The 25,572-nt window shown below is 38.9% G+C and overlaps 1 protein-coding gene across 3 annotated transcripts in view; it reads left to right on the top strand.

Annotated features, from left to right (window-relative positions):
• The window catches only part of ADAMTSL1 (ADAMTS like 1), a 476,591-nt gene that overhangs the window by 326,923 nt on the left and 124,096 nt on the right, over window positions 1-25,572 (top strand). For all 3 annotated transcript variants that reach the window (XM_075019771.1, XM_075019770.1, XM_075019772.1), the window contains 2 exons: window positions 17,036-17,162; window positions 23,246-23,320. In XM_075019771.1, coding sequence (XP_074875872.1) covers window positions 17,036-17,162; window positions 23,246-23,320 — 202 coding nt within the window. The remainder of the gene's footprint in view (window positions 1-17,035; window positions 17,163-23,245; window positions 23,321-25,572) is intronic.

The following is a 25,572-nucleotide window of genomic DNA, read 5'->3' on the forward strand; positions in this document are numbered from 1 at the left end:
CCCTTCACTTCACGGTGCATGGAGATCTATTGATCATTCAACCAATTTATTGGCATCCTAATTTGTTTTTATACTACCTTTGTGCTTTTATTTATATATTGCTACTCTTTTGAACCTATCTACACCAGACTTCAGTCTCCTGAACTGCATGTAAGCTACAGGTTGATGGAGGGGATGACATTTGTGCCATCTGTGTTAAGTACTGAATACACCTGAATCTCAGAAAAGCTTGAGTCTACATTCATGCTTCAGTGCCCAGTCTCCTTCAAATCTATGTAGACTTAATGTGTTGTTGTCTTTCTAGTGTATTTTCAGCCACTTTATGTGCCTTTGGAAGGCTTCCTGCCTGTTTCCTATCTCTTTGATTTTCTGTTCTGAGCTAGAAGCAGTCCTGCAGTAAATGAAACAGAGTAGACAGTTACTGGGCTAATCTCATTTGTGATCTGAAGAAGGCAATCATCTAGACCTCTTGACCTCAGCCGAGTGCACAAGTTTCTCAAAATTTCAGATTGCATAATGAGACAGACTAATTTCAGTCTTTTGTGGTTTTTAATCTTTTAAAAACTTAACTGGAGGCACAGAAATCTGGATGGGAAAATCATTCAAAGTGTTCTGCCTATAATCGCCTGGAAATTAGAATCAGTGCACTCAGGCTCTATGTCAGGCTGATTTCTGTTTTGGTCCAAATATGAAGCATACCTTTCCGAGAAAACCTTCCCTTAGGAGCAGAGCTCGTAAGCATCCACTACTAAAACAAACTCATTTGCATTCTCATGACACTTCTTACTCCTGGAAGTCTGGATGTAGCTGCACTATTACAACTATGAAGACTGATGTTATTTCTTAATTGTCTCTGTGGGTAGGGTAAGTATTTTAAAAATAGACAAGTACAGTAGCACTAGTATCCCCTTTCAGTTAAACTAACCCTTTTTTTATATAAACTAGAATGGTAGAATAATTTTTAATGCATAAACACAATGACTATATGGTTTCCATGATCTTCAGCATTCAGTTTCTTTATCAGCATTTTCCATATACTTTATAATTACTGCATCATTTTTTAGGATGGCCAGAAAAAAATATTAAAATACAAATGCTCATGCTGCATTCCTCACAGTGAATAATTTTATATTTTGCGGTGCATCAAATTTAAAGCAACTCAGAGTATTCTTGTCACAGTGCATCCCTGCTAGCAAGTCATATCTTTATGACAGTAGAGGTACTGCATTAGACAGTTCATAACTAGATTTGCCCTAGTTGTATGCTTTAGGACAGCAGCTGCTTCACTATCTATCACAGCAATAGCTAATACTACCTAAGCAGTCCAGAAAGGTAAACAGTATGAAATTCGCCAGAATTAATTTCTTTGAAAGCAACATTTTTCAATACCCTCTATAAAGGGTCTTTTATAAGAATGGGAAACAGTAGGAGAACAAAGTGGAGCATTCTCGCTCTGTAATATTTGTGTGAATAAACTTTCTTCTGTAAGCATAGTGAGTGAATGCATGTACATTTCAGAGGAGACAAAATATGATCTTAGAAGTTATTTCTATGCATTTGCAGTAGTAGCTGCAGGCTACCGCTTACCTAAAATGGTTAATGTGCTCTAAACATAACAATTAGATCTCAGTAGTTTGTGAGAGTTCATAATGATCCTGGACATTTAACAGCGTTCGTAACAATCCTGGCCTCAAACAACATTTTCATGAGATGTCTCTGAAACTGCGTGATGTGGGGCAGTGCAGCAAACAGCTATAACAATATGAAGGCATGGTTTGTCACAACTGCAGAAAATGCAGTCTCCTTAGATTTGTATTCAGTCTAAGGTCCTGAAGATTAAAAAGTAGAATTATGTTTGTTAACATGTTCTTTGCAAGAAGTACTTACACTATCTCAGGGATGAAGAGGTATATTTTCTTGATTGCTCAGAGCAAAACTACTGAAAGCAACTTTAAGTTTGCCATTCTAGTGGGCTTGCATTGATTCAAGTAGTATTTGACTCTGTCTTTATTACAGAGAAGTGTAGGGACTTTAATCATATGTTCTGATTACACCCCTAGGTATGATTTTTTTACTTAGTAGTTGGCAACCAAGAAGGAATTGAATGTCGTTCAGCTAGAATACTTTTATAAGATGTATAAGCATGCCTATTCAATTACAGTCTGTGCAAAAATCCTGATTTAGTAAGAGTGACATTAAGATCAGTGTATGCTTATGTAGACATAGTGCATTTTTCCCAGTGGAGTGTCAGCTCTCTGAACTAGCCACAGGGATATTTCGTAGCATGGAGATTTGGGCCAGCCAGTGGCCTGTTGTGTGCTCACAAGCTGTTCCTGAGGTTATTAATGGCAGAAATGAAGAGTTAGTTTTATTGCCTTCTGTGTGCCTCAGTACTTTTTCCTGATTAAATGGTGCTGGTTTTCACTCTCATTGGCAAATACGCGTTTGTTCACCAGATGCAATATTTGGACATAATAAGATCCCTCTCTCATATATATCCCTTCATTTTTCATGTTGTTTAAAGGCTTAGAATTATCAGTAGCTGGCATATTTATGAGTCTTTGTTTAATTACTAGTTATTGAGCTGAAGTCTTTGTTTTACGTGCTTGCCACCTACCAGTTAAACTTAAAGTCAGAAGAGACTTTTAATTTTATTCAGGACAAGCAAAGCCACCTTTTTCTGTAGAACAAACTGTATCCCTGAATCTTTGATTCAATGAAGAGTATGGTTAGAGATTCTTAAAAAGATGTTTAAATTATTTTTATTTACAGAGGTAGGGTATGGGAGAGGTTATGCAGCTGCTGATTCAGACATGCTTCATGGCATAGGGCAGTACACATGACTGTGTCAATTCAGGAATCATGCAAGCTGTGTATGCCTTGCCTCTCCCCATATTACATAAACATAAATTTATTTACCTTCCGTGAAGAGATGGGCTATATCTTGGCATTGTTCTTTGTGTAAAACACCTAAGAAATTAATGGGAACTATTTTCTGAGCATTGTTTTTTTTACTTTCTGGAGTTTTACTTCTTAATCCATAGGTGACAGAGATTGAGCAGCACTATTTTTTAGATGAAAACCTCTTTTTGTAATGCCTTTTATTTCTTCCTAATTGTCGTGTTCCTTCTAACCATTTTAAATTCCTTTCTACATAAATATCTGTGCTATTTGGGTCCCTTTTTCATTCTCCTTTTTCAAAGAAATACAGATTTCTTCTCAGATGTAATATTCATGTCTCATTTTGAGTTTACCTCAGGATACAGTATGGCCCATTGGTATAATGCAATTAGCTTGAACCACCATGCTGAAGTCAACAGAATGCTCATTAAGAGAAATAGGGCTTTAATGTTCGACATTAGGAAATGTCTATGTGGATAGAATTAATAGGGATCCAGAGCACAATACATTTTAAAACTTCCAATTTCTAGTTTAATTTTCCCTGATTTAAAAAAAAATCCTGTACTTTAAATCCATTATTGGGTTTTTGAGGGTATAAGCAATTTCTGCATATGGCAGTTGGAGTTAACAAAGTTGGAGTTACTGGTCTCACTTCGCCAGTGATCCTCGATTCCACTTGTGAAACTCAGAAGAAATTATCTATACTTTGTGGAAGCAGCATTTCAGACTCACTAATGACTGTTTGCTCTAAAGTACAAACAAGAGTTTCCTGCTCACCTTCACATTCAGAGGACAAGAGCTTTAAAAAACTTAGGTCTCCATTCTTAGCAGTAAAAATTCATTGTTTATAGTATTGCATACTGACTATCTTGATGATACACTTCTATGTCAGAAAAAATTGACAGTTCTATTTCTTTTAAAATTCTCATGTTATGCTTTTATTTGAAATCAAGGTTGTCCTTTCTCATCACACTTCATCACGGCAACAGAAAGAGGGGATCGCTGCAGTGAGCATGTGTGCTAGAACGCTAATTTCTCCACTCTGCTTCATGCAGCTCACACCTAACGTTTAATCTCTCTGAAAAGGAAACAACATGGATCCTTTCTGGATTTTTCCTTCATTCTTTCTTTTCTTTCTTTCTTTTCTTTCATTCTTTCTTTCTCTTTCTTTCTTTTTTCTCTCCTCCCCTTTTTTCCTCTCCTTCTTACTCTATTTCTTTCTCTCTTTCTTCTTAGTTAGCTAGAAAGAGCTGAAGCTTTTGCACTTGTCCTATCCCTCTTCTCCATTTTTTGCAGGTTTGAAAAGTGTTGAGTTTTCCCTTTTTTTCCTCGTATAAGGTTGCACAAGCAGAAGGAAGTGTCTGGCTTTTCAGAAAGAATGAAGATTGCTGCTACATGCTGACAGGAACTAAAATGAGTAACAGTAGATTTTTTCTCCTCTCTAATTTCTTTCTCTTCTACTAAACTCTACTAAAATTTCTAGCAAGTTTCAAATAAGGTGGATGTTTTGAGGCAAAAATGTGATAGATAAATTGAATGCCTTTGCTTCTAACAAGTCTAATTTGGTCTAATTTTTGGAGCATCCCTTTCTCAATCATCTCAGGAGTCAGATACAGGCAGCTGCCACCACCCTCTGTTTTCCAAGGGGCTCCTGCTCCAGAGGGGTTATTCCAGACCACAGTACTATCAGTGGATTGTTTGAAATTCACATAAAGAAAATTTCTGTCATATTTAATCCGTTTCATTACACAACATCCTGATGAAGAACCAGACTTATAAGTTGCTCATCAAAATCATACTGTAGTTTGGTAAATGCATGGACTTCTCCATTTCTATGGTTGCCAATTCGTCTGTTTTGTTCTGTCACCACACATTTTTTATCTTCTCTCACATGATGACTTCACTTGGTTGTGGACTGTGACCTTTCCTGACATGTCCCCATCACTGCCTGCCATATGTTTAACTGGGTGTTCTCCCTTGCTTGTTCACTCAAACAGCCACCTGTTAGTGCAGCTCTTTCTTCCTTCTCACTTTCCCACTTGGGGTTCTAGGCAAATGCTGGCCAGGTTGCAGCACTGGGTAGAGTAACATGGACCTTCATGCTCTGAAAGGCCTATGCCCCAAACAACAGTAATCCATGAAATCTACTGGGACTTTTGCTAATGAAAAAAAAATCTCTTTCCTGTTATCTAGTTTCCTTGCCACAATCAAAAAATCTTGGATTTCCCTCTCTGTTTCTGCTGAAGGGGAAATATTCCATTTTCATTTTTGGCTTTTTCTGTTTTCCTTATCCCTTTTACTTATTATTCCTGTTATCATAGTCTTCATACTTGGTTCTCTCTCAATTTAATTTTTGTCTTCTGGTTGTGTAAATTCCACAAATGTTCCTTTTGTTAACTCTGGCAAGGAAGAACAAGAAAATCAGTTTTTGCTTTCTCATATGGGTGATCAAGGATTATCCAAGGCTTCTATCTCCAGTACTAATGGCAGAATCTGCATGTTGCTGTATAGCACCAGATCAGGATTTTTTTTTTAAATAACTATTATGTTTTTTAATAAATATGTGTCCAGACAGTAAGATGCAGTGCAGTGTTTCCAAAAAGTGGGTCCCATCAATATCATAGACAAATCCTTACCTGATGTAAATGAGTATTGCTTCCCTGAAGTCACATTCATGGATGAGATGCTTGCAGTCTGGGCAATCTCTTTTGCTCAGACATGTGGAATGGCCCTTCTCTTCTGCTATCCTTTCCTTTCCCCAGCCTGGGGATCCCAACTTCACAGGAACTGGGAAAGTGAAAATATGGCAGTTTCCCTGTCCATGCAGAATCACTGCCTCCCTTCTATTCTCACAGGCATTTACTCTTTTCACACACTTCTTTTTTTTTCCTGCAATACCTGCCACAGCAAAGTGTGTAATTTGGGGTCTTGCTTTAAATGTTTCAGCCACAGCACAGGACAACAGGAGTCCTTCTGTGTGAAAATCATTACAGCCTATGTCATTTTCATATTGACAGGTTAGACATTGAAAATGTCAATAAACACAACACTCCCTTTTAGCTAACTGCTGAAAGGGTGCAACTGTGTAAGGTCTCCCATCAAAGACAAAACGTGTAGCCACTGTCTCTCAAAGATAGTGTAAATTTTACTGCAAAAACCTGAAAAAAGAATGATGCTACGACTGATAGCAACATTTAGTTGAATGGTACCTATTAAAGAGTCAAATACAGTCTTCCTAGCCCAAGAAATTGATGAGATGTATGTCTGGGAAGTGTTAAACTCGGACTGTTTTCATATACATGTGGGTATATAAGACCTATTGACTCCTTTAAATTTCTCTGAAGAATCAAGGTAAAAGAGGTCTACTTTTGCTTTCTGTTATTTCAACATAAACCTGGAATAATTTTACAGCAGTCTCAGACTGTCCTGCTGTTGAAAAACCAACTCTGATCCTAATTGTATGAGTATTATTAACATTATTATTACTACTAGTATTATTGTTGTTGTTGTTTTTATTAAAGACCATTAAATTATTTCATATATATGGTGGAAAACCAGAATGAATCATATTATAGCTCTAATTGCAGGATTAGATCCAATGATAAAAAAGCTGGTCATTTCTAAGAAGGCTATACAAAAAGGTTGTTCAGGATTGGAAAAGCACTTTTGTATCTTCTCCCCAAACTGCCTATCTTTCTCCATTACATTCTTTCAGTTTTACAGGTTGTTAGTTATAAAGAGCTGCATCGCAGAAATGCTTATCTTAATTTCTACTATTTGTGATAGTATTAAATTGTTCTTTACAGATCTACTACCAAATGTTATGGGAGGTAGTTTTCAACTTCTCTAATTTATTGATTCCTAAGACATTTTCCTGCATGGTGAATTCAAGTCAGCTGGACACAAGCTTAGTTTCCTTAGTTACCTTTCACAAACAGTGAAAACTACCTGTAACAAAAGTGGTCAGTCTATGGACCCCAGTATACTATGGACACAGGCTGAAAACCACTGATTTTAAAAAACATTAGAAAAGATGATGTAATAAAGTGCAATAGCTTGCTACGGCTTGTTTATATTTGAAGTCAGTATTGCAATAGAGTTGTAGCCAACAAAACTCAGTTGAACTTCCAAATATATCGTTCATCTTGAACTGAGGCAGTGAATACACTGGGTTAAGAATATTTTGCCAGAAGTGTATTGAGGATAGTTTCATACAGCTTCTTCACAAATAAAACGTATTTGTTTCAAATATTAGCATTAAGTACTGTTGTTTACGATTTTGATGTTACTTATTTGCTGTTACGAATCTGTGATAGGCAAAGAAATTGATTGTGAATTGAGATTCACCAATTCTAAAAATATTTTTAATGTAAGGGAAAAATTACCTTCTGAATGGTCATATGCTGCTTTGGTTGGTAGGGTTTGGGGATTTAATAGGTGAAATAACATGAAAGTACAAAAATGTGATAAATGGGAACATCTGTCATAATACAACGGTTTAAAACTTAGACACCTGATCTTTTCCCATATCATACTTCACAGACTTTTTTGCAGACTTTTCTGCAGTGAAGATATATTTTGTGAAATAGTTTTTCCCACTGTATAGTTCCCAAATTATTATGTTCTCTATATACACATACTTAAATAGCTCTATATATACATGTATGTACTTCTTATTTTTTCCATCAGAGACAGAGGCTACACTGGCTGGTGCATAATGTCAGAAGAGTGGAAAAATCTGCCCTTCTTTAGAGAGATGACTGTGCTATATTGCCTGTCTGTCATGATTTCAGGTTGGATAGATTCTCTTTCTTCCTTCCATCTACAAAGTGTTGTTGCATGGATCCTTTCCTGTTTCCAGCTCAGCCCAAAATACAGAGCTAATCAGGATAAGTGTCACTTAACAGTGTGTTCAGTGTGTTTGGTGAGTGGATGTTGCACACACTGGTACAGTAAACCTGCTTGATACAAGTAAAATACAGATTTTAAAGAACATAGATTAGGTGGTCACCTCAGCAGGCTCTAGAAGGCTCATGAAACTGCTTTGGACCACAACTGTCCCTGTGGGATGTGCCTAGGGCACTGCTGCAGAAATTGGTACCTAGACCCATGGCCATTTCTAAGCTTGGGACGTGATTTCTCTGCATGCCCTCCTCAGACCCTGAAAGTCAACTCCAATTTTGAGGAAGGAGAGGGCCAGGAGTCTTTCCCACCCTTTTTGAACCCCTGGAAGAAAATGGCCTGCATTTTTCCACCATCCTACACTCATTGCTCTAACATTAGAAACTGTTGTCATCCATCCTTGCTACAAGGGACACTGGGGATCACATGCTTATTTTGACAAGATCCCATTTTTCTCCACTTTAATTTGGCATATTATCTCACTGTGAAAACTCTGAGAGACAATAATTTCCAGAAAGAGATTTTTACCTGTGTTGCTGTTTTACATTCACATGAGGACTGCAAGTGCCTGTCATTTGCCTGTTTGATGGCAAAGTGGAGAAATGAATGGCTTTTGTTCCATTAATTCTCTACAAACGGGCACCATTTGTGTTTCTACCAGTGTGTATTCATTTTTAGATGTATTCAGTCTCCCATGACAGCTTCCAGTAATGATCTTTTTCTTCTGCCAAGGCTATGACAGAAGTCAGGTTAAAACAAAGCAAAGGATTGGCGGAAAAAAAATCTAGGTATTTACACGTTGCTGGGATTTCAGTCTCCTTTAGTTCAGCTATTTCTGGCTGCTTTTTGTAGCTGTCTTTTTTTTTTTTTTTCTTTTCCTTTTCTGAGCTGTAAAACACTAGAAGAAAAATACAAAAGGTGTAATAATAACTGTATTATTTAGGCAAGAGGGTGGCTATTTTTCCTCAGACATGTAGAAGGCATTGTAACAGGATCAGTTCTAAGTTGTCTTTCAGTTTAGCCGAGCCTTTTGGCATGATGATTATAATGGCTTCAGATTCTGATTTCTGCACCAAGCTCCTGAGCCTAAATGCTCAAAACAAATCCATCTTTTTTTAGAGTGTATTAAAACCTAGATGCTTTCTGGTGAGATAACATTCCAGAAAGTACTGAATTCTTGATTTCTGATGGTCACGTGCTTTTGAACTGTGTCAGCCTGAAGAGCTGAACTGCTGTTTGAACTTTTTGTCTAATACTCGCCATCCTCATCTACCTCATGTTCTGTAGATAACAAATCTTAATTTTGCTTTCTTGTTGACAAGTATCATTGTTCTGCGATGAAAGAAGTAGCTTTTCCCCCAGCATGACATCTTTCCATCACACTGAAAGCAGTGGGGTGGAAAACATATGACTCTTAAGTATAATAGTCGAATGCTTAAATTGCTATCATTGTGCCAGGTAACAACATTTTTGTGGCAGAGAGTACCAAGGAAATGGGGGTATGTTTATTGTGTGAAAGAATCTGCATTTGCATTATTAGAACTCCATGCCCCTGCTCTGAGCTATCAGTTTTCCACTTTATGGTCCAACAGAGATTGGCACCACTGCAAAGATATTTTGTTCTAGTCTTTCAGCAGAAACAATACCTGCTGTTACTCCCAAGTAGACAAACTGTCTACTGTGGGCATGTCTTTGAGCAGCAGCACACAGAGCACCTCCCTTTGCTGGGAGGGAAGCACATTGTAGTTTGGGGGCATAGCAAAAAGAAGAAGTTCAAAAGACCAGTTTGGAGGCTCCTGAGAGTTCTTTTACAGTTACCAGGAAGTCATCTATGTCGATGTTTTTCCTTAGCACACCTAAAAACCTGAGGTGTGTAGAGTGGCAGAGAGAGTTTAGTGCCGTGTGAAGATGGCAAGATGTCTGCGCTGGCTGGCCAGTCTGAGAGTCCCTACCAAACAGGCATGTGGTTCTCAATGAACACTGTGGCAAGGCTTCCAGTTACTGTGCAGATCCAGGATAGGGGGGCTGCAGGCATTTTAGCTAGTTTCCTCTGTCATCCCAAGTGTCTTCTCATAGAGCCTGCATGCACTCCTCATACATACTGAGCAGCAGGTTGCTATACCATATAGACTAAGCAGTTTCAGCAGTGGCTTGGGGACATGCAGTCTCTCTCAAGTATTTGAACTGTGGGTGAAGTCTCTTCCTTGATAACACAGATTATGTGACTGCCTGAAGCACCAGAAAGTCTGTGCTGGCACTGTTAGTAGCAAAGCACTGCAGCTGGATTCCCATTGATCCAGCTGACAGAGCACAGGCTCCTATCGACAAAAGAAGCCTGTCTGAGAGAAGGAAGCTTGTACACCCTACAGAAGAGAAGTCAGAGTGGCAATATCAAGCATGTCATGAAGTCACCAGAGCTAACAAAGGATCACAATCAAATGTAATGTATCACAAGTGCCAATTAAATGCTTCTGCAGTTTAGTGCTTCATAGTCTAGGAGAAGAGAATGGGTCCAAAGGGCAGACATCGTTGAATTTACTTTTAGTTTCTCAAGTACATTGTTCTGAGGAAGCTGAAGGAGAACTGCCTTGATGAGTTTTGACTTATAATGGTCTTTGCAGTCACCTTCTGTTGCAGTAGTTTCATCTTCTACAAAACCTGGCAAATCTTTCCCCTGAAAATGCTAAATTAGCTATCTATCCAGAAAATACGTGCAATTCTTTTGGAGAAAATCAAGCATTTTAATAACAACCTGCTATAGAGCACTGACTAAAAAAGGTTAGGGTTTTTTGTTCTCCTCCATCAAGAAGAGCACAAGCATGCAAGAATAAAGCAGAATCCCATTCTTACTCTGGCAGAATATGGACATGTGAACCAAAATCCAGCCAAAACCAAAGAAAAGTGTGAATGAAATGGATATGTGAATATGAATAATCACAATAATCATAATATTTTCTTTGTTTTGTCATCTGTTTATAAATTCTTGGAACTTAATTCTGTCTAAATGTTGCTGCTTACAGAATGGCAGCCTCTGGATTTCTGTATCATCAGAGAATGAACTACATATGGCTTCGTTTCCACATCTGTGGGCTCTCCTGTGTTGGCCTACAAAATCAATTGGTTGGTTATGTGTGACTGAACCTGAAAAACTCAATCTTCTTTTATGTAGGAATATCCCTTCTAATGAAATTTGCATATAAGGATAGGAGTTGTTTTTCCCACATCCAAGATTTTAATGCCTCTATAAACCCTCATATAGAAGTTGTAGCTTTTAAATTTATTTAATTGCTTCTTTTTAAATCAAAGGTGGTTTCAGAACGAGGTTACATTTATTCTTTTCCCTGAAGGAGACCTGAGAAACAGGAATTTCTCTTCAGTTCCTTCTGCTGCTGGGTGTCTACCATTTGCTTCTAGAGCTTTGGCTGAACCACTGATTGTCAATATATTGCGTCTGACGTGCTGGTTGGGTAAGGGTCCATGAGGGTCTTGGTCTGCATTTAAAAATAGTAATAGCAGAGAAACGTGGCTAGCTGGGAATGCTGGGCTGATACCAAGTAGGATCCGCAAATCACTTCCAGTGGATCAGTGGCAGATAAGGCAACAACACCAAAATCACTGAGCTGGCCAGCCAGACACTTAGTGTGTTGGAAGGTGGATCTCAGTCACTCCACTGGTTATATTTAACAATTTGGCTACTGATCAGTGACTGAAGTTTGTTTACTCTGCCTGAACAGTTGCAAGTTATTTTTGGCTCAAGTGCCAAGCAAGTACATTGATTGCATCTGTCACTGGGCCTACTGTTACTAGCACAGTTACAAATTGCCTTGCCATTGTGAAAATCATCTTACAGCCTTCAGTTATGGTTGCTGATTGTGGTGTGCTTGCACCTGAATTCCTTGGGACATAGGAGAATCCTGCCTGGTACTTGGTGCTGCACACGATTGCCTGTCACAGGATAATGTTGGCAGGCTGTGCCAGAAAAATGCTGAGGCTGCAAACTGTCATCGTAAGGTATCAGTGAACTGAAGGGCAGATATCACTTTGGCAGGGGTTGCAAGTCTCCATATCACAGACACGAGTCCAGTTCCAGTTTGCTGTACAGCCTGGAGCTTGTTCTCTCCACAATAATTTAAAAAGTACAACAACTCTTCATCTTGATTGTAAAACAGGATTTTGGACCCAGTTGAAACAGTGGCTCTGATCCAAAACTTTCTTCAGCTGAGTAGTGACAATCAACCCAAGTCTCAGATTGAGCCCCACATTAGTATCCATGTGAAGGGCAACTTTGTTTTTCTCGGATTCTCAGAACTTCTTGTGTTTGAACTGCAGACATGCCCTTTGAAAAACAGAGAGATTTGTTTATAATTGGCTAGATTTGCAAGCTTGCTTTATTACATTATTTCCTGCCCAAAGTTTCTTAATACTAAATAGAAATTATTATGAAAACTTCTTACTTCAGGGCATTTCTAGGCTAGCAGGGCTGGAGCAGAACCTGTCACTGCTGGTCCGGTTTTATTTCTGGAAAAATCTGCTAAACTGAGCCAGAGTTCAAGTCCACAAGGGGAACACATACACACATAACATTCGTGCACGCACTCAGTGAGTTAGTTCCAACTCCTGTTGTCGGACTTTCAACCTGATGCCTTTAAACTATACATAAGCAGTTGCTCTGCTAACTTGATGAGCATCTGATTTCTTGCAGTGTCCTGTAAAACTTATTTTGCGAATGTATCTCAGAGTCAGGAATATCCCTGTTTTTCTGTTTTGCCAACTCACTGGCTGTCAGTGGAGTAAAAGTGGGAGTTGGGGAGAGAATCAAACTCAGCATGAAGTATGGGACTTCAGCCTAAAATGTAATATGGAATCTTTACCTCTGAGCAGAACTGTGGTATCTCATGCCAGAAAACAATACAGACTCGGCCAGCTAGGGATTAGCTGTTATTATTCTGGGTTTTTGTTGCTAACTTCTTTATGCTAAACCCATAAGAAGATAAAAAATCAACTTCAGAGGTGGTAAAGAGCTGGGTAAGGAGTTGGTACTCACCTGTGATTTCCTCACTCTGGTACTGCATGGCTGACATCTTCCATATCCTGAGAGACCTCCAGAGCTCTGCATAATCTGCCTTTACTGCTCTAAGGGCATTTAACCACAATAGCAATGAGCTTCATAGGAACACCTTTAGAAATATGCAAGAGCTTCATCCAAAGCCTATTGAACTTATAAGTGCATTTTCTTGATTTTAATGGGGTTTGGATTAGATTGTCGGGGAACTTAATGGAGCTGCTTCTGACATTTTGTGCGGTAACAATCTGCAGTTCAAGCCTCTGACCGCACTTCAGCAATTTGAAACTCAAAAGATTTCAATGTGGAAAGTCTGTGCTTCATTACCCTGCTTTAAGGGGAGGAAGCTTAATATGTAATAGAAATGAGTATGAAAACTGCTTACTTCAGAACATTTCCAGGCATAACTTGTTGCAGTAATCCATTTTCATTCCTGGTGGGGGCTTCCTACCCAGCCCTTTATAGACTGAAAAAGGCTTCATCTCCCTAAACCCCCCCAGGATATATTAAGTTCAGGACTAGAATGCATTGGAAAAGGAAGATTCCATCCCACAGAAACTTCAGAATTTCAACATTGGTTCTAGTTTCAAACCAAGACGAGTTGACATTTCAAAGCTTTTCAGAGACTGAAATATTCCCCAGACCTCTGATTCAAAAATGTCAGTATTTTGTTTTGAACTGTATCCACCAAACCATTACTCTGAGCTGTAGATTAGAGGTACAATATCCCTTTTCACTCCTTTGCCTACCATGCTGATCAAGCAGTATCTCCTGTGGTGCTTATTTTCATGACGAGTGCTCAGCCACCCCTAATCAGATGAATATGCCCATAGGTCAGTGTCTCGGCAGGCTTTTCTAGTTCTGCAGCTTAAGTGAATCTATTTCTCCTGGTAGCTGGGTCTTTCCTAGTGTGTTACATCTTTGGCATCCCTGGTAACAGCCATCCCAAAACCTCCCCTCTGTGTTTTGTTCATGTTATGGGTAGATGCTGAAAGAAACAATTCTGCCTTCCTGTTCCTTGCTAACCATCTGCAGATTTCTGGGAGGATGGTGACATATTTTCACCCATACCTTCATCTTTTGCAGTGAGTTCTCTGCAGCCTTGATGGAGAGTGAAAATAATATTACGGAAATGACATATTCTCATCTCAACTCAGCCAAACCTATGTTTCTTCTGCTCATAGAGACAAAAGTTATTATTCTCATGAACTGTGTATTTTTTCAGGAACACTTTAATATTTCTTTGCCTAATCTTTTGCTTTCATAAGAGTCCAACCTATATAATGTTTTCATGTAAGAGCTACTAAAAAGTAATATAAGAGATCTGGAGTAGTGTTTTTCATTTTAAAGCATCAGTGACTCCCTTGCAAACACTACCAACTTTTTACTGAATGTAATTACCTCCAAAAGATGGAAGAAGGTTTTCCCTAGGTAGTGAAGAGGGGAGGGGAAGCAGTGAACTTGGAATATTTTTTATTTCAGGCATTAGTTAATTACTCATAAGGGTTTTCAATGAAAATTTCATACATATTCCCACAGCTCTGGATATCTATTAAAGCAGATAATCTAATGGAGTAAAGCAAAAAGCTCTGCAGAAACCTTGGGGAGCAATAGGAAATTCATTTAATTTCATCAAAATATCTAATAATGTAAAATTATCTGAGAGACTACCAAGTACAGGAAGATTAAAACACATTTTGTACACACCATATCATTTTTGGTGTTCACAAGAGGTCTCTGTTTTGCTCCTACTTCTATCTGAAATACAGCATTTCAGAAAAAGAATTGGTTTTATGCTATGCAATGCTGTCCATCTCAAAAAGAACAATGAACCTCAATATAACTTCCTTTCACACCTGAGAATTTCCTGGCAGTTTCCTCTACATGTTGTGACCTAGCTCCAAATTGCTCAATTTATAAATTAACTTTAATCAGAGTAGAGCCCATGGCAACAAGTGAGCTGATGATTCATGAAATTAAAAAGGCTTTAAAGTAGTAAAGGCTGGTTTTGAAATTGGTTGCCTCCTACCTGGATTTAAGATCCAGCCCTTTTCACATCCAGCCAGTTCACATGTTCTTTTCAAAATAGGTGAAAGCATATAGATTTGGATACCACTCTAGACTGAACCATTGAGTGAATATAAAATATGCTATGAGCAGATATGAGAGGGAATCCTGGCCTTTCCTCTGATATCTGGGTTCCTCAGAAGGACCGTTCTCACTGTGGGTGCTAGTGAGCTGTAATGCGCTTGAAGGAAATTCATCTGCTTTGTAGGCATTATGTCATACAGTTTTCAGATCATGCAAGTGATTTTTTCACATTTGTCTATACAGAGAGGTTCAAGAAAGTTAAAGCAAGTGAATCTGCATATATCAAAGGTGGTTCAGCTCCCTAAATCTTACATGGTATCACTGGTATAATTTATATATCTGTACTTGGAAGCTCTCTATGGAGTAGTCACAGTCAAGATAATCTTAACTTTGCTTCAGCTATCTAACCATTATTTGTCATGGTGTTTCTAATGTGATAAAATGTTCCTTGCAGTCTTGGTATGACTAGGTTTTCAGGGAAAGGTATCATTTATGCATGACTGTTACTCCATTAGCCATCATTAATTCCCCTGGAGACATCATAATATAATGCAGAAGCACAGCAGACTGACCCAGTTCTGACCCAGTAGAAGTGGGTAAAGTCAAAGAAATTTGATGATAGCTTTCATCAAGCCTGAACCTAAACCTATAATGATTTAAATTAAATTATTTATATTATCAATATGACAGATAACTAAGAAAACTGCTATTGTGCAACTAATAAAATAATGATGTTAGGAATTGAATTGTTGATAGTAAATACTGGTTATTAATCAAAGCCTGCATTTTCACAGGCAAGTGAAGAGAAAGTGTCAAACCCAGAAGTATATCTCACCCTAGCAGAGATCTGCAATTCTGCACACATAGATTTGCTTAAATAAGAAATATTAGCCTGAATGCTTAAGAATGTGAGTTACACATGTAGCTTTTATGAGCCTGGATGATAAGTGCCCTATTTGTTCTTATCAGCTTCTAGGACCCAGCTCTCTGATTTAAGTGAGACTCACAGATGCAGGAAAATTTAAAGCTGAAATAAGCACTTTATTTAAAATTCCTTATGTTTTATATATTCTCTGTTTGGCTAAGAGTGTTAACGCAAACTCTTCAGAAGTAGAATTTATACAGAAATATTTTTTCATTGCTTACTTTGCATGCCAGAACGCTAGAAGGCCTTTCATTTTCTAGTATGTATAAAGATAATTATAACACTGTATGGACTTGCTTAATTTCTTGGATTTCAATTATTTGTGTGCAAAATTCATAACTTGAATGCAGAATTCAAAGTTCAAACAAAAAGCTTACATTAGCACTGTGCTAAATAAATTTATATTCCATTTATTTATTTTTAAATGTATTTAATTATACATTTATATTTGATTGTCCTGGGAGCTACAGGTTTTTTGCAAACTGAGAAGCCTAGTTTATATATTAAACTTTTAGAATTTTGAACCAAACAATTTGCATGTAAGCATAAAGCCAGTTTCAGAGCAGTTTCAGAGCATTTCTGACTCTCAGTTCTTTTGTTCTAACCATTCCCTCCTTCTTTATCAGATCTTTAACAATGTCTGAATGCAGGCATTGATAGTGTGGAATGGGATTATTGTTAAACATAATTAAAACCACATGGTTTTCCCAACTGCATAGCAGGTAAAATTTCACTGAGATCTCAAGACATGTTATTATTTATCTGGGCTGCTCTTTTATCTATCTGTCTGCTTCCTAGCTGTCTTCTTATCTATTATTTCAGGCATTTTTCTTTGTGAAACTCTAGAAAGTGTAATTTCTGATAGGACTCTGACCAAGAAATGTTCACAATGCCCTAAACAAACAACCTCCAACAATAGTCTTTTCTTTCTCTGGACTGCAAAAGCCATTGAGTACTAACCTGCTCCACTATCTCACGTCTGAATTCAGTTCAAAATCCCAGCCAGATTTGCGCAGCCTCTCTCATTGTTAAGGTACTTTATGGCCCTCTAGAGATGCTGAGAGAGAAATTTGGCAGTAATTAGTTGCAGAGATGGATCGAGCAGTCAGTCAGTAAGTGCTCACGTTGAACTGCACATCTTTTTTTCTTGCCAGATCGTTGGCTGTGACCGCCAGCTGGGAAGCGCTGTCAAGGAAGATAACTGTGGGGTCTGCAATGGCGACGGGTCCACCTGCCGGCTGGTTCGAGGCCAGTATAAGTCCCAGCTCTCAGCAAATAAATGTAAGCTGTCTCTTCTCGTAAAGTGCCATCTTCCACTCTTGGTGAAATACGTGCGTTTTGGAAGCTAGATTTCACCCCACTCAGGCAGTTGAATGATCGTGGTCAGTCTGGTTGTCCCCACAATTTCTTCCCTCTTGGGTTAAATCAGGCTTGCTCAAAATACAGCTCTGGCTGTGGGAGTGGACAAAGGATTGTGGAAAGTCACCAGTATATTCCCCATCTCCGCTAGCTAGTTGCTTGGGAGAAGAGAGAGAACAAGAAGAGCTGGCTCCAGCCACACTGCTGTTGCTGTATTAGCTGGCTCAGCATAGGACACAGTCCATGCTGCTCTGAACAGAGTGCTTTATGCTGCTGTACAGCAGGGGGGTCCCTTGGGGGTGAGGGGGGGGCAACCTGTCACAGTGCTTCCTCCCAGCCCTACACCTGCAGCATGTCTGCCTGCAGGCTGAGTCCTAGGGTGGACTGAGGCGCCTAAGTCATCAGGAGGTGCCTACATGGATGGGTACAGACAGATGTGGGCTTTCCCGCATACTGTCTGAGCCAGCTTCAACTCATGAGTCGTAAAGTAGCATTAGCATGCCCCAGTGAGAGAGCTCATTTATCCTGGACCCTAGGCAGGCTTTCCAGCCTCGTTACAGCACCATAGATGGAGCTATGAAAGTTTTGGGAGGAGAGATAGCACATGTCTGGTCAGTATGAAGGAAGGGTAAAAAGGTAGGTGTACTTTCATGCCTATGTAGACACACCTGAGGAATCATGTGTGCTAGCCTACAAACCTGCCCCCAGCCATACTCAGTGGCACTAGAGTTTAATCAGACCAGCTCTACCATTCTGGAGCACTCTTCCCAGTATTGAATAGCACATGACCTAAAAGATTCAAATAGCAGTGTAATATCTGCTGAAGACTGTGTGTGTACACTTTGGGATTCCTGTATAGGTAACATTCGGTTTCTGTTAGGAGCAGTGAGAGATGATTTTTACAAAAGCTTCTCTCTGTCAGGGAATAACTGCTTGGGTGTGGAGTGCAGCAAACAGAGCAGTAGCTAGCACAGTGCACCTCTGGGTCTGTGTTTGCTAACTGAGAGGGAGAGAGTAGAAGAAAGAAAAAGAGAAGGATGGAAGGAAGGAAGGAAGATGGGGAGAGAGAGGAGGATGGAAGGAAGGAAGGAAGGAAGGAAGGAAGGAAGGAAGGAAGGAAGGAAGGAAGAAACAAACGAAGGAACAAACCGAGGAACAAAGGGAGAAAGAAAGAAAATGAAGGAAAGGAAGAAAGAAAGAGAGAGAGAGAGAGAACGAAAGAAAGGAAGAAAGAAAAACTGTTTTGTATGAAGGAAGGAAAGGAGTAATCCTCATAAGAGCTCCATTGCTGAGGCAGAACTGCACATTAGAGTGCAAAGGACATAATTCACAAAGATTTAGGAATGGAATTTCACCTCATTGTTACTGTTTCTGCAATGTGCATGAACAAATTCAGAAATCTCCAGGCTACTTGAGACATGATAGTATTTATGAACTTTTTTGGCAAATGTCTTTTCCTGTAGGAATAATTCAATGTTTTTCAGTTGCTTTGTGGTAAAAAGGTGCTCATCTCTTTTCTACTGAGGATAAAGGCACTAATATATTATGCACAGTATGAAAATGTTAATAACATGAAGTCCCTACTCCCAATGGTTTGCTGTTAAATATAAAGAATGCTATACAGGTAGAAGAGCAGATGGCAGAGAGCATAGTCTTTGAGTGAGACAAATGTAAAAAAAAAAGTTAGAGAATGGATTGTTCAGGATGGAGCATGGATGCAAATAATTGTTATACAGGACTGAAGTAGATAATCAGATTTTGTATGCATGCTGTATAAACCATGTGTGATTATTCTCCCCCCTGCTGTAGACATACATGTTGTTATGCAATACAGTGAATTTTGAATGTGTCAATAGTTAGTGCTCCTTTAAATTGGCTTTTTACAATTGTAAAGGCGCACTTACGGATCTTCACATATGAATTAATATGAATTCTTTTTGAGGTTTCCTCCCAAATGATTTATGTACGTGCTGTGAAAATTTGAGATTTTAAATGTTGAAAAGCTTTAAAAAGTCTACTCTGTGTTTATTTTCTGCCTTTATTCTCCTCAGCACTGTTTAAAAACCTGTCACTTTGGCACTATGTTTGTGTCAGCATCTTGTTTATTTGTCACTGTAAACATATCTACATAACCACATCAGGGATCAGGGCCTAATTTATTTGCTGGAATGACTGGATTACTTTTGGCTAGTCAATAGCTTAATTCCAAGTTACCTCTATAAAATAATCCTTGGTTCTCAAGAATAATGTTTATTTTGTCCATGGTATGAACAAGGCATTAAAAGCCTGTGTGAGCCAGACTGCCACACAATGTCAGAAAAAGAAGAGGCATTGTGCAGCAGTGACCAGATATCAGCAGAGGTGTTCTGTGGGCTTACTTGGGATTTTTACTTGCCTAACAGAGCACAGCATTCAATTCTGAGGACTGTGCTAGGGAAATTGGTCAATAACCTTTTTTCCAGTGCTGTGCCAATAGTTTCTAAAGTTGTTTATATCTCAAAACCATGCCAGACACAGTCTTGAGCTCATCATCCTGGATTCATTTTCTCTTGATGCTCATATCCAGTTCCCTTCTCCATGCTGTTTATATCAGGCAGAGGCATAGGAGAAGGATAGTACTAGGAAGAAATTCATAGACCTTTCAAACACTTAGCACTTGCTATGGGAACAGCTTCCTCAGTATTTATAGGGGTAGCATACATCTCCCAGTGGCCTCAGAAACAGAAGCATAGCAGGGCAAGAGGCAATGGGATGTCAAATTCTCTCCTACATTTTATGAAAAAGGAAGCACCTGTGTCTATGCTCTTGTTTCTATTTAAAACAAACAAACAAACACACACACACACACCCCAAAAAAACAAAAACCAAAAAACCCAAACCTACAAAAAACATTGTTCATTCCTTTTCTCCTTGTCCTAAACTTAAGTGGTTCAATCTTTCTAACTCTGCAGAAGGTGAATCTTTCTCTTTCTTATAATACCTCCTTTCGGAAAGAGTGTATGTACCTTCCTATAGAGATAAGCTGTATTTAAGCAGGCTTCTTTGTATTCACCAAGGAGCTGAAGAGTTGATCACAAAAGTGGTGGGTGAGTTCTTCCAATCACCTTGTGCAAAGTTAGTATTTCTCTAAAAAAGGATTGACATCTACTAGTGAAGTAGGTTACTTTTAAAAGAGATTTGCAGAAATTGCTATGCTGAGGCAGGATAGATACTTATCTGATTACTTTTGCCATGGCTGTCAAAAAGAGATGCAGTTCCAGATTTCCATTGAATATCAATAGTAATGGGGAAATAGAAACAGCTCCATTTTTCATCATGAGAACTGACAGTTAGACTATTTGGACAAAATCCAAATTCAAAATCCAAAACCAGAAGAAACTGATCTCTCACAGGAATCTGATGTATGTACCTGACATATAACCTTTGCCTGAAACCTTGCACTTTCTTCACAGCCCTGGGCCACTGTCCTCTCAGTTATCTGGGACTCTCCCTTGCCTCCCTATGCATCTTCTCTGGAGAAAACCAACTGCCTGTTAACACACTTTGCACCTTTTCTTCCAAGTACTCCACACAGCTGCTCCACAATCTTCATCTTTGCTTATTGTTGGAGGGAGCTGTGACTAAATATTACCATGCTTACTTTCACATGTCTCTTCACAGGAAATGTCTCCTTCTTATCACTTTTAACCTCAGGAAATTATCCTTCAGTCCCTACTGCTTCTGCTTTGTGAAAGCAGGAAGCACTGTGATAAGCATAAAACCTACTGAGGTTTGCATTTCACATCAAGTGTGCTAGGATTTCAAATGGACAGCAACGACAAGATCAGGTGAAATATAGACCTAGCAATACCCTGGGGCAGAAGAGACATGCTAAGAATATGTGATATATAAGCTTGTGTGATCTTTAAACTGCCCAATTTATCTGTGACATATCAGTGAGTTGTTAGCTCTCCAGCACAGAGCTCATAACTGAGAGACGGTCAAATATAATAATTACATGGGACTGTCTTTAAGTAAGACTTGTAAAAAGACCATTAATATTTTTTGAAAAATTGAAGGTATTGTTTTCCCAGACTCATTCCAATAAATGTGATATATATACAGCAAAATGGTAAGTCATACTCATGGATTTTCTTCCCCCACATGGATAAAATGTATTTATCCTACTGGGTATCTTGCATATGAGTACCAGAATGGCACCAGTAAAATCAGCGTTAGAATACCAATATTTAATGAATTTTGTAAGACTTGAATATTTGCCTTTTCAAATAGAAAACCTGAATTCTGTGTAGAAATGAAAGCTGTCTATCTTTGCTAATTATTGTGGTATCAGAGATATGTATAAGCAGAATGTGTGTTGAATAGAGTTTAACCCCAGTGTTACAGAAGTCCTAGGAGACACTGAAATTTTTGGATGGGTTGAGGAAACATACCAAATCAGATTTTGAAAATGGAGACAACATTCAGAAGAGCCTGGGCACATAAATAGGCTTTAACTCCATGCAAGTCTCGTGATACTCAGGGATTTATCAGACTGCCTACATTTTTCCCCTCACTTCTGGGATATTAGGAGGCCACAAAGTATGGATATTTCATTCCATAAATCTCTCCAATATAAGAGTGTCAGAAATTCCTATGATGCATGACTGAATTTAAAATTTAAAAGGTCTCTACTTCACATTTTTGATATATTATAGGTTTGGATGAATATGTTTTTTTTAAAGAAGTCCCCATTTCTTGTAGCTTCCTGTCTTTCTGTTGCCTCTTTAATAACTATTTTGCTGGTAACTGAGAATCCTGATTTAGCTAGGCTGGAACAGTTTTCCCAGTTTAGTCTGGTCAGAAACTTAAGGACCCACCTCATATGTTTGGATGAAAGATTATATGCTTTTATGGGCTGAGTTAGCCTTACCTGACAAAGTGACACATTGCTTTGAGACCAGAGCTATAATTCTTGCTAGCAGGCATTATATGACACAGATGTGAACAGTTCTGATGAACAGATAGCGAAAGAGGCTTCGTTCCTGTCATGTCTACCACCTCTCAAAAAACCCCCTCCTGTTAGACATGCATACTTCTTCTTTCCTGACTTCTAGGTATAGGAGAAGGAGGCAGAAAGGACAGGGAAAGGTGAATGAAGAACCTAGGCTTGCTGGTTAGTCCAGCTCAGCATTCTCTGGACACCCACTCCACAACCCTGGCATAGAGTTGGGAGCATTTTCTATCATCTTTCCACACTTTTCCTTCCTGTTTCCCTTCAGGACATTACTGAGGTTGCTGCCTCTTTAGACATGCTTACCTAACTAACTTTCACAGCAGCGTGTAACCTACATGCTAATTCACACCTCAGTTTAAATCCAGTTGGCAAAGCTCCCAAGGGCTGCATAGGTGCAAGATCCTGCTCTAAGACCTGTTTACATGACAGTCTAATGGGCTTCTCTTTTTCCAGGGGCTTTCTGTTAGTGGTGTGGAAAGGGAAGCAGAATTATAGCACTTCTAGTCATTGAAATAAAAGGTGTGAAAAGGAAGGCATGCCTGAGGGCAGTGGGAGATCATCACATAGCATGGGCAGGGTTATGGAGAAGCTGTAGGGTTCCACTGGGAAGGAGCCAAGTGAAGGAATGGGCTATCCTGGATAAACATCAGAATAAGCTTATGCTTGTCTACTTCACCACAAACACCAATTCAAAAGACCTGGAAGAGTTTTAAATGGAGTCGTAGTGAAATAGAAAGCTATTAGCTACTTGTGAAATCCAAAAATGGTTGTGAAGGAGTTGAGAATAAAGAATATCAACAGGTTTGGGTTCTTCTAAGTAGAAGGTTCTTACAACATTCAACAAGTTCTTTTTTCAGATTTTTAATATTATCTCATAATTCATAGGCTTGTTTAATTGGTCCAAAAGCTTTTCTTTTGACTGTCTTGTAAGCACCTATTTCACTGCTTATTTGAAAACAGATTGGAATTTCTTTGCTTATTTACTCCATGCATTTTTGCCTTCCCACAGTGGATGATACAGTGGTTGCTGTTCCCTATGGAAGCAGGCAAGTTCGCCTCGTGCTGAAAGGACCAGATCATTTATGTAAGTAGAAAAAGTTAGTGTACATTTGTTTAAGAAAGCCTTGCTAACCCGCAGTGCTCTGTTTACACTGTGGTGTCTGGTTTCCCTCTCTCAGATCACTGATTTCAACACAGGGATGAGTCCTGCCCTCAGAAGCTCTCCTCAGACCCCACTACATGAGTGGTACATGCTCTTTTCAGGGCAGAGCTTGGCCAACATTGCAGAATCCTTTGCCCCTCCATAATCTTTCAGTCATTTCTGTTTGCTTATCCTTTAGCTGGCTCATTTGGTGCCAAGTGCTTTTGTTTAAAATTAATAAAATAAATCCCACTGAGTGAAAAAATATTGAGGACAGTAAAGTATAAGCTTCCCTACAGCTGAGCTTAGCCGTCAAGCTGCTCATGACTTTAACACATGTTTCTGTTATGATAATCTCTCTCACTCCCATAGATGCACATACAGATGCGCAGGGGCACACACACAAAATCACAGTCTAAAGATCAGAAACAGCATGCACGAGTCAAAACAAGCTCCTTAGTAGTGATACTGCTCCAAGGAATTAAGACCACTGAGTGCTGCTAGCCCATCACTTGGTGGCTATAACACTTCCCTGCTTCATCTGACAGGGATCTGCATATCCCAGCAGCTGTGTATCCCTTCTGTGGGAGAAAAGTCTCAGGATTTGAGAATACTCTGGGAGACCTGAAGGCAAATCCATTTATTTCATGAATAGAAACACCTTGCATCCTTCTCTCTTACCTTCCAGTGCAGTAGCTACTCACAAGATGCTCCTTTTTTCAACAGCAGCAAATGAACACTACAGTGTTGGTAAATGGGATTTACTGTCATAAAAGACACAAACTGTACTTCATTACCTCTCAAAGCACAAATTATTGTAAGATAAGTAGGGCTTCCCTTCTTTTCCAAATGTAATAGGACTTCCCTGCAGCGTGGACCAGTTAGGAGTCCTCTATGCTTGTCAGCGTAAATGCAAACGTTAGTGTCAACAAGGAGGTGAAACACCAAATCATTCCCACTCTCTCCAGATTTCTGTTGCCCAAAGAATTTGTACAGAGTGGCAAAATAAGGGGTGGTTTATCAGTCCTGTTCTGTAGCTCACTGCTTGTGTTGAGAAAGCAGTGGGCATTCCATAACCTTTTAATGGTTCTTTAGATTTAGAGCTGTGAATAAAGACCAGCAAATTACAGGTTATAAACTAAGAAAAAATATATTGTGTTTTTCTTAAAAATTCAAATGCTGCCTATACATGAGTTTTAAGTGGCCCTTTGGGTATTCCTGAGCTGCTCCAGTATGGTTGTTATTACTTTCCCAGTAAATGATTTGCACTTTTCCTTTCTCTCCTGTCTTCTTTCCCAGTATAGATGTTCTCTTCCAAGGCAGAAAAATGTTATACTTCTATTATTTTTTCAGTGAAATTAAGCTATAAGACAGCTTAGAGCAAAATGAGATTTTAGCAGGAGAGATTGATCTAAAGCTGTCTTCATTCAGGCCATATCACATTTCAGGACAAAAAGATTTGAATCAGCAAGGTCTGCCTGAGTCACTGGTTGAGATTTAGATTAACTGCTCTGTATAAACATGAATAAGCCCAAATACATCGCTTTCTTGTTTCAGATGTCTCCATGAATCTTTCTGTTCACCCATTAAAGGATTTTATGTATGTATGAGCTACAACCAGTTGCGGGGGAGGGACTATTTTGCCCTGTGAACTTTGGTAGTGGGAGAAGTCAACAGGAGGCCGATTATATACACACAAGTCTTAAAACTGTATTTATCCCTGATGCATGCAGCCTTCTCCAGAAATAAATATATGGCCGAGTGCATCACAAAGGAAGAGACTAGTCTCACTGAAAACCAAGGAATTCATTAATACAGAGCAAATCTTAGTGTACTGCCTCAGCAACTTCCTTCATGAATTAATTCCCATGACCCATCTTGAAAAGCAGTCTAATTAGTGCAATTATCTTTTTTCCCCTAATTAACAACTTAATACTTGCTAATAAAAACATTTTTCCCATTTACTGTCTCTGAAAATATGGTTCCATCACAGATTAATAGTATATCCCCATCTAATTCAGATATTGCCTTAGCTGCCTCTCTGTGTGGGAGATTTTGTGCATAATTTCACAAATACATGTGAAAGGACTTCAGCTTTGCAATCCTTCATGATGAACTGTGTTGTCACTTTGAAGTAACCACAAGAAACAGTTTTCTGATGAACGTGCTGTAAAGCATAATCTGGAGTTGTTGGG

The sequence above is a fragment of the Buteo buteo genome, chromosome Z (genome assembly GCF_964188355.1).
Source record: "Buteo buteo chromosome Z, bButBut1.hap1.1, whole genome shotgun sequence".
Lineage (NCBI taxonomy): Eukaryota > Metazoa > Chordata > Aves > Accipitriformes > Accipitridae > Buteo > Buteo buteo.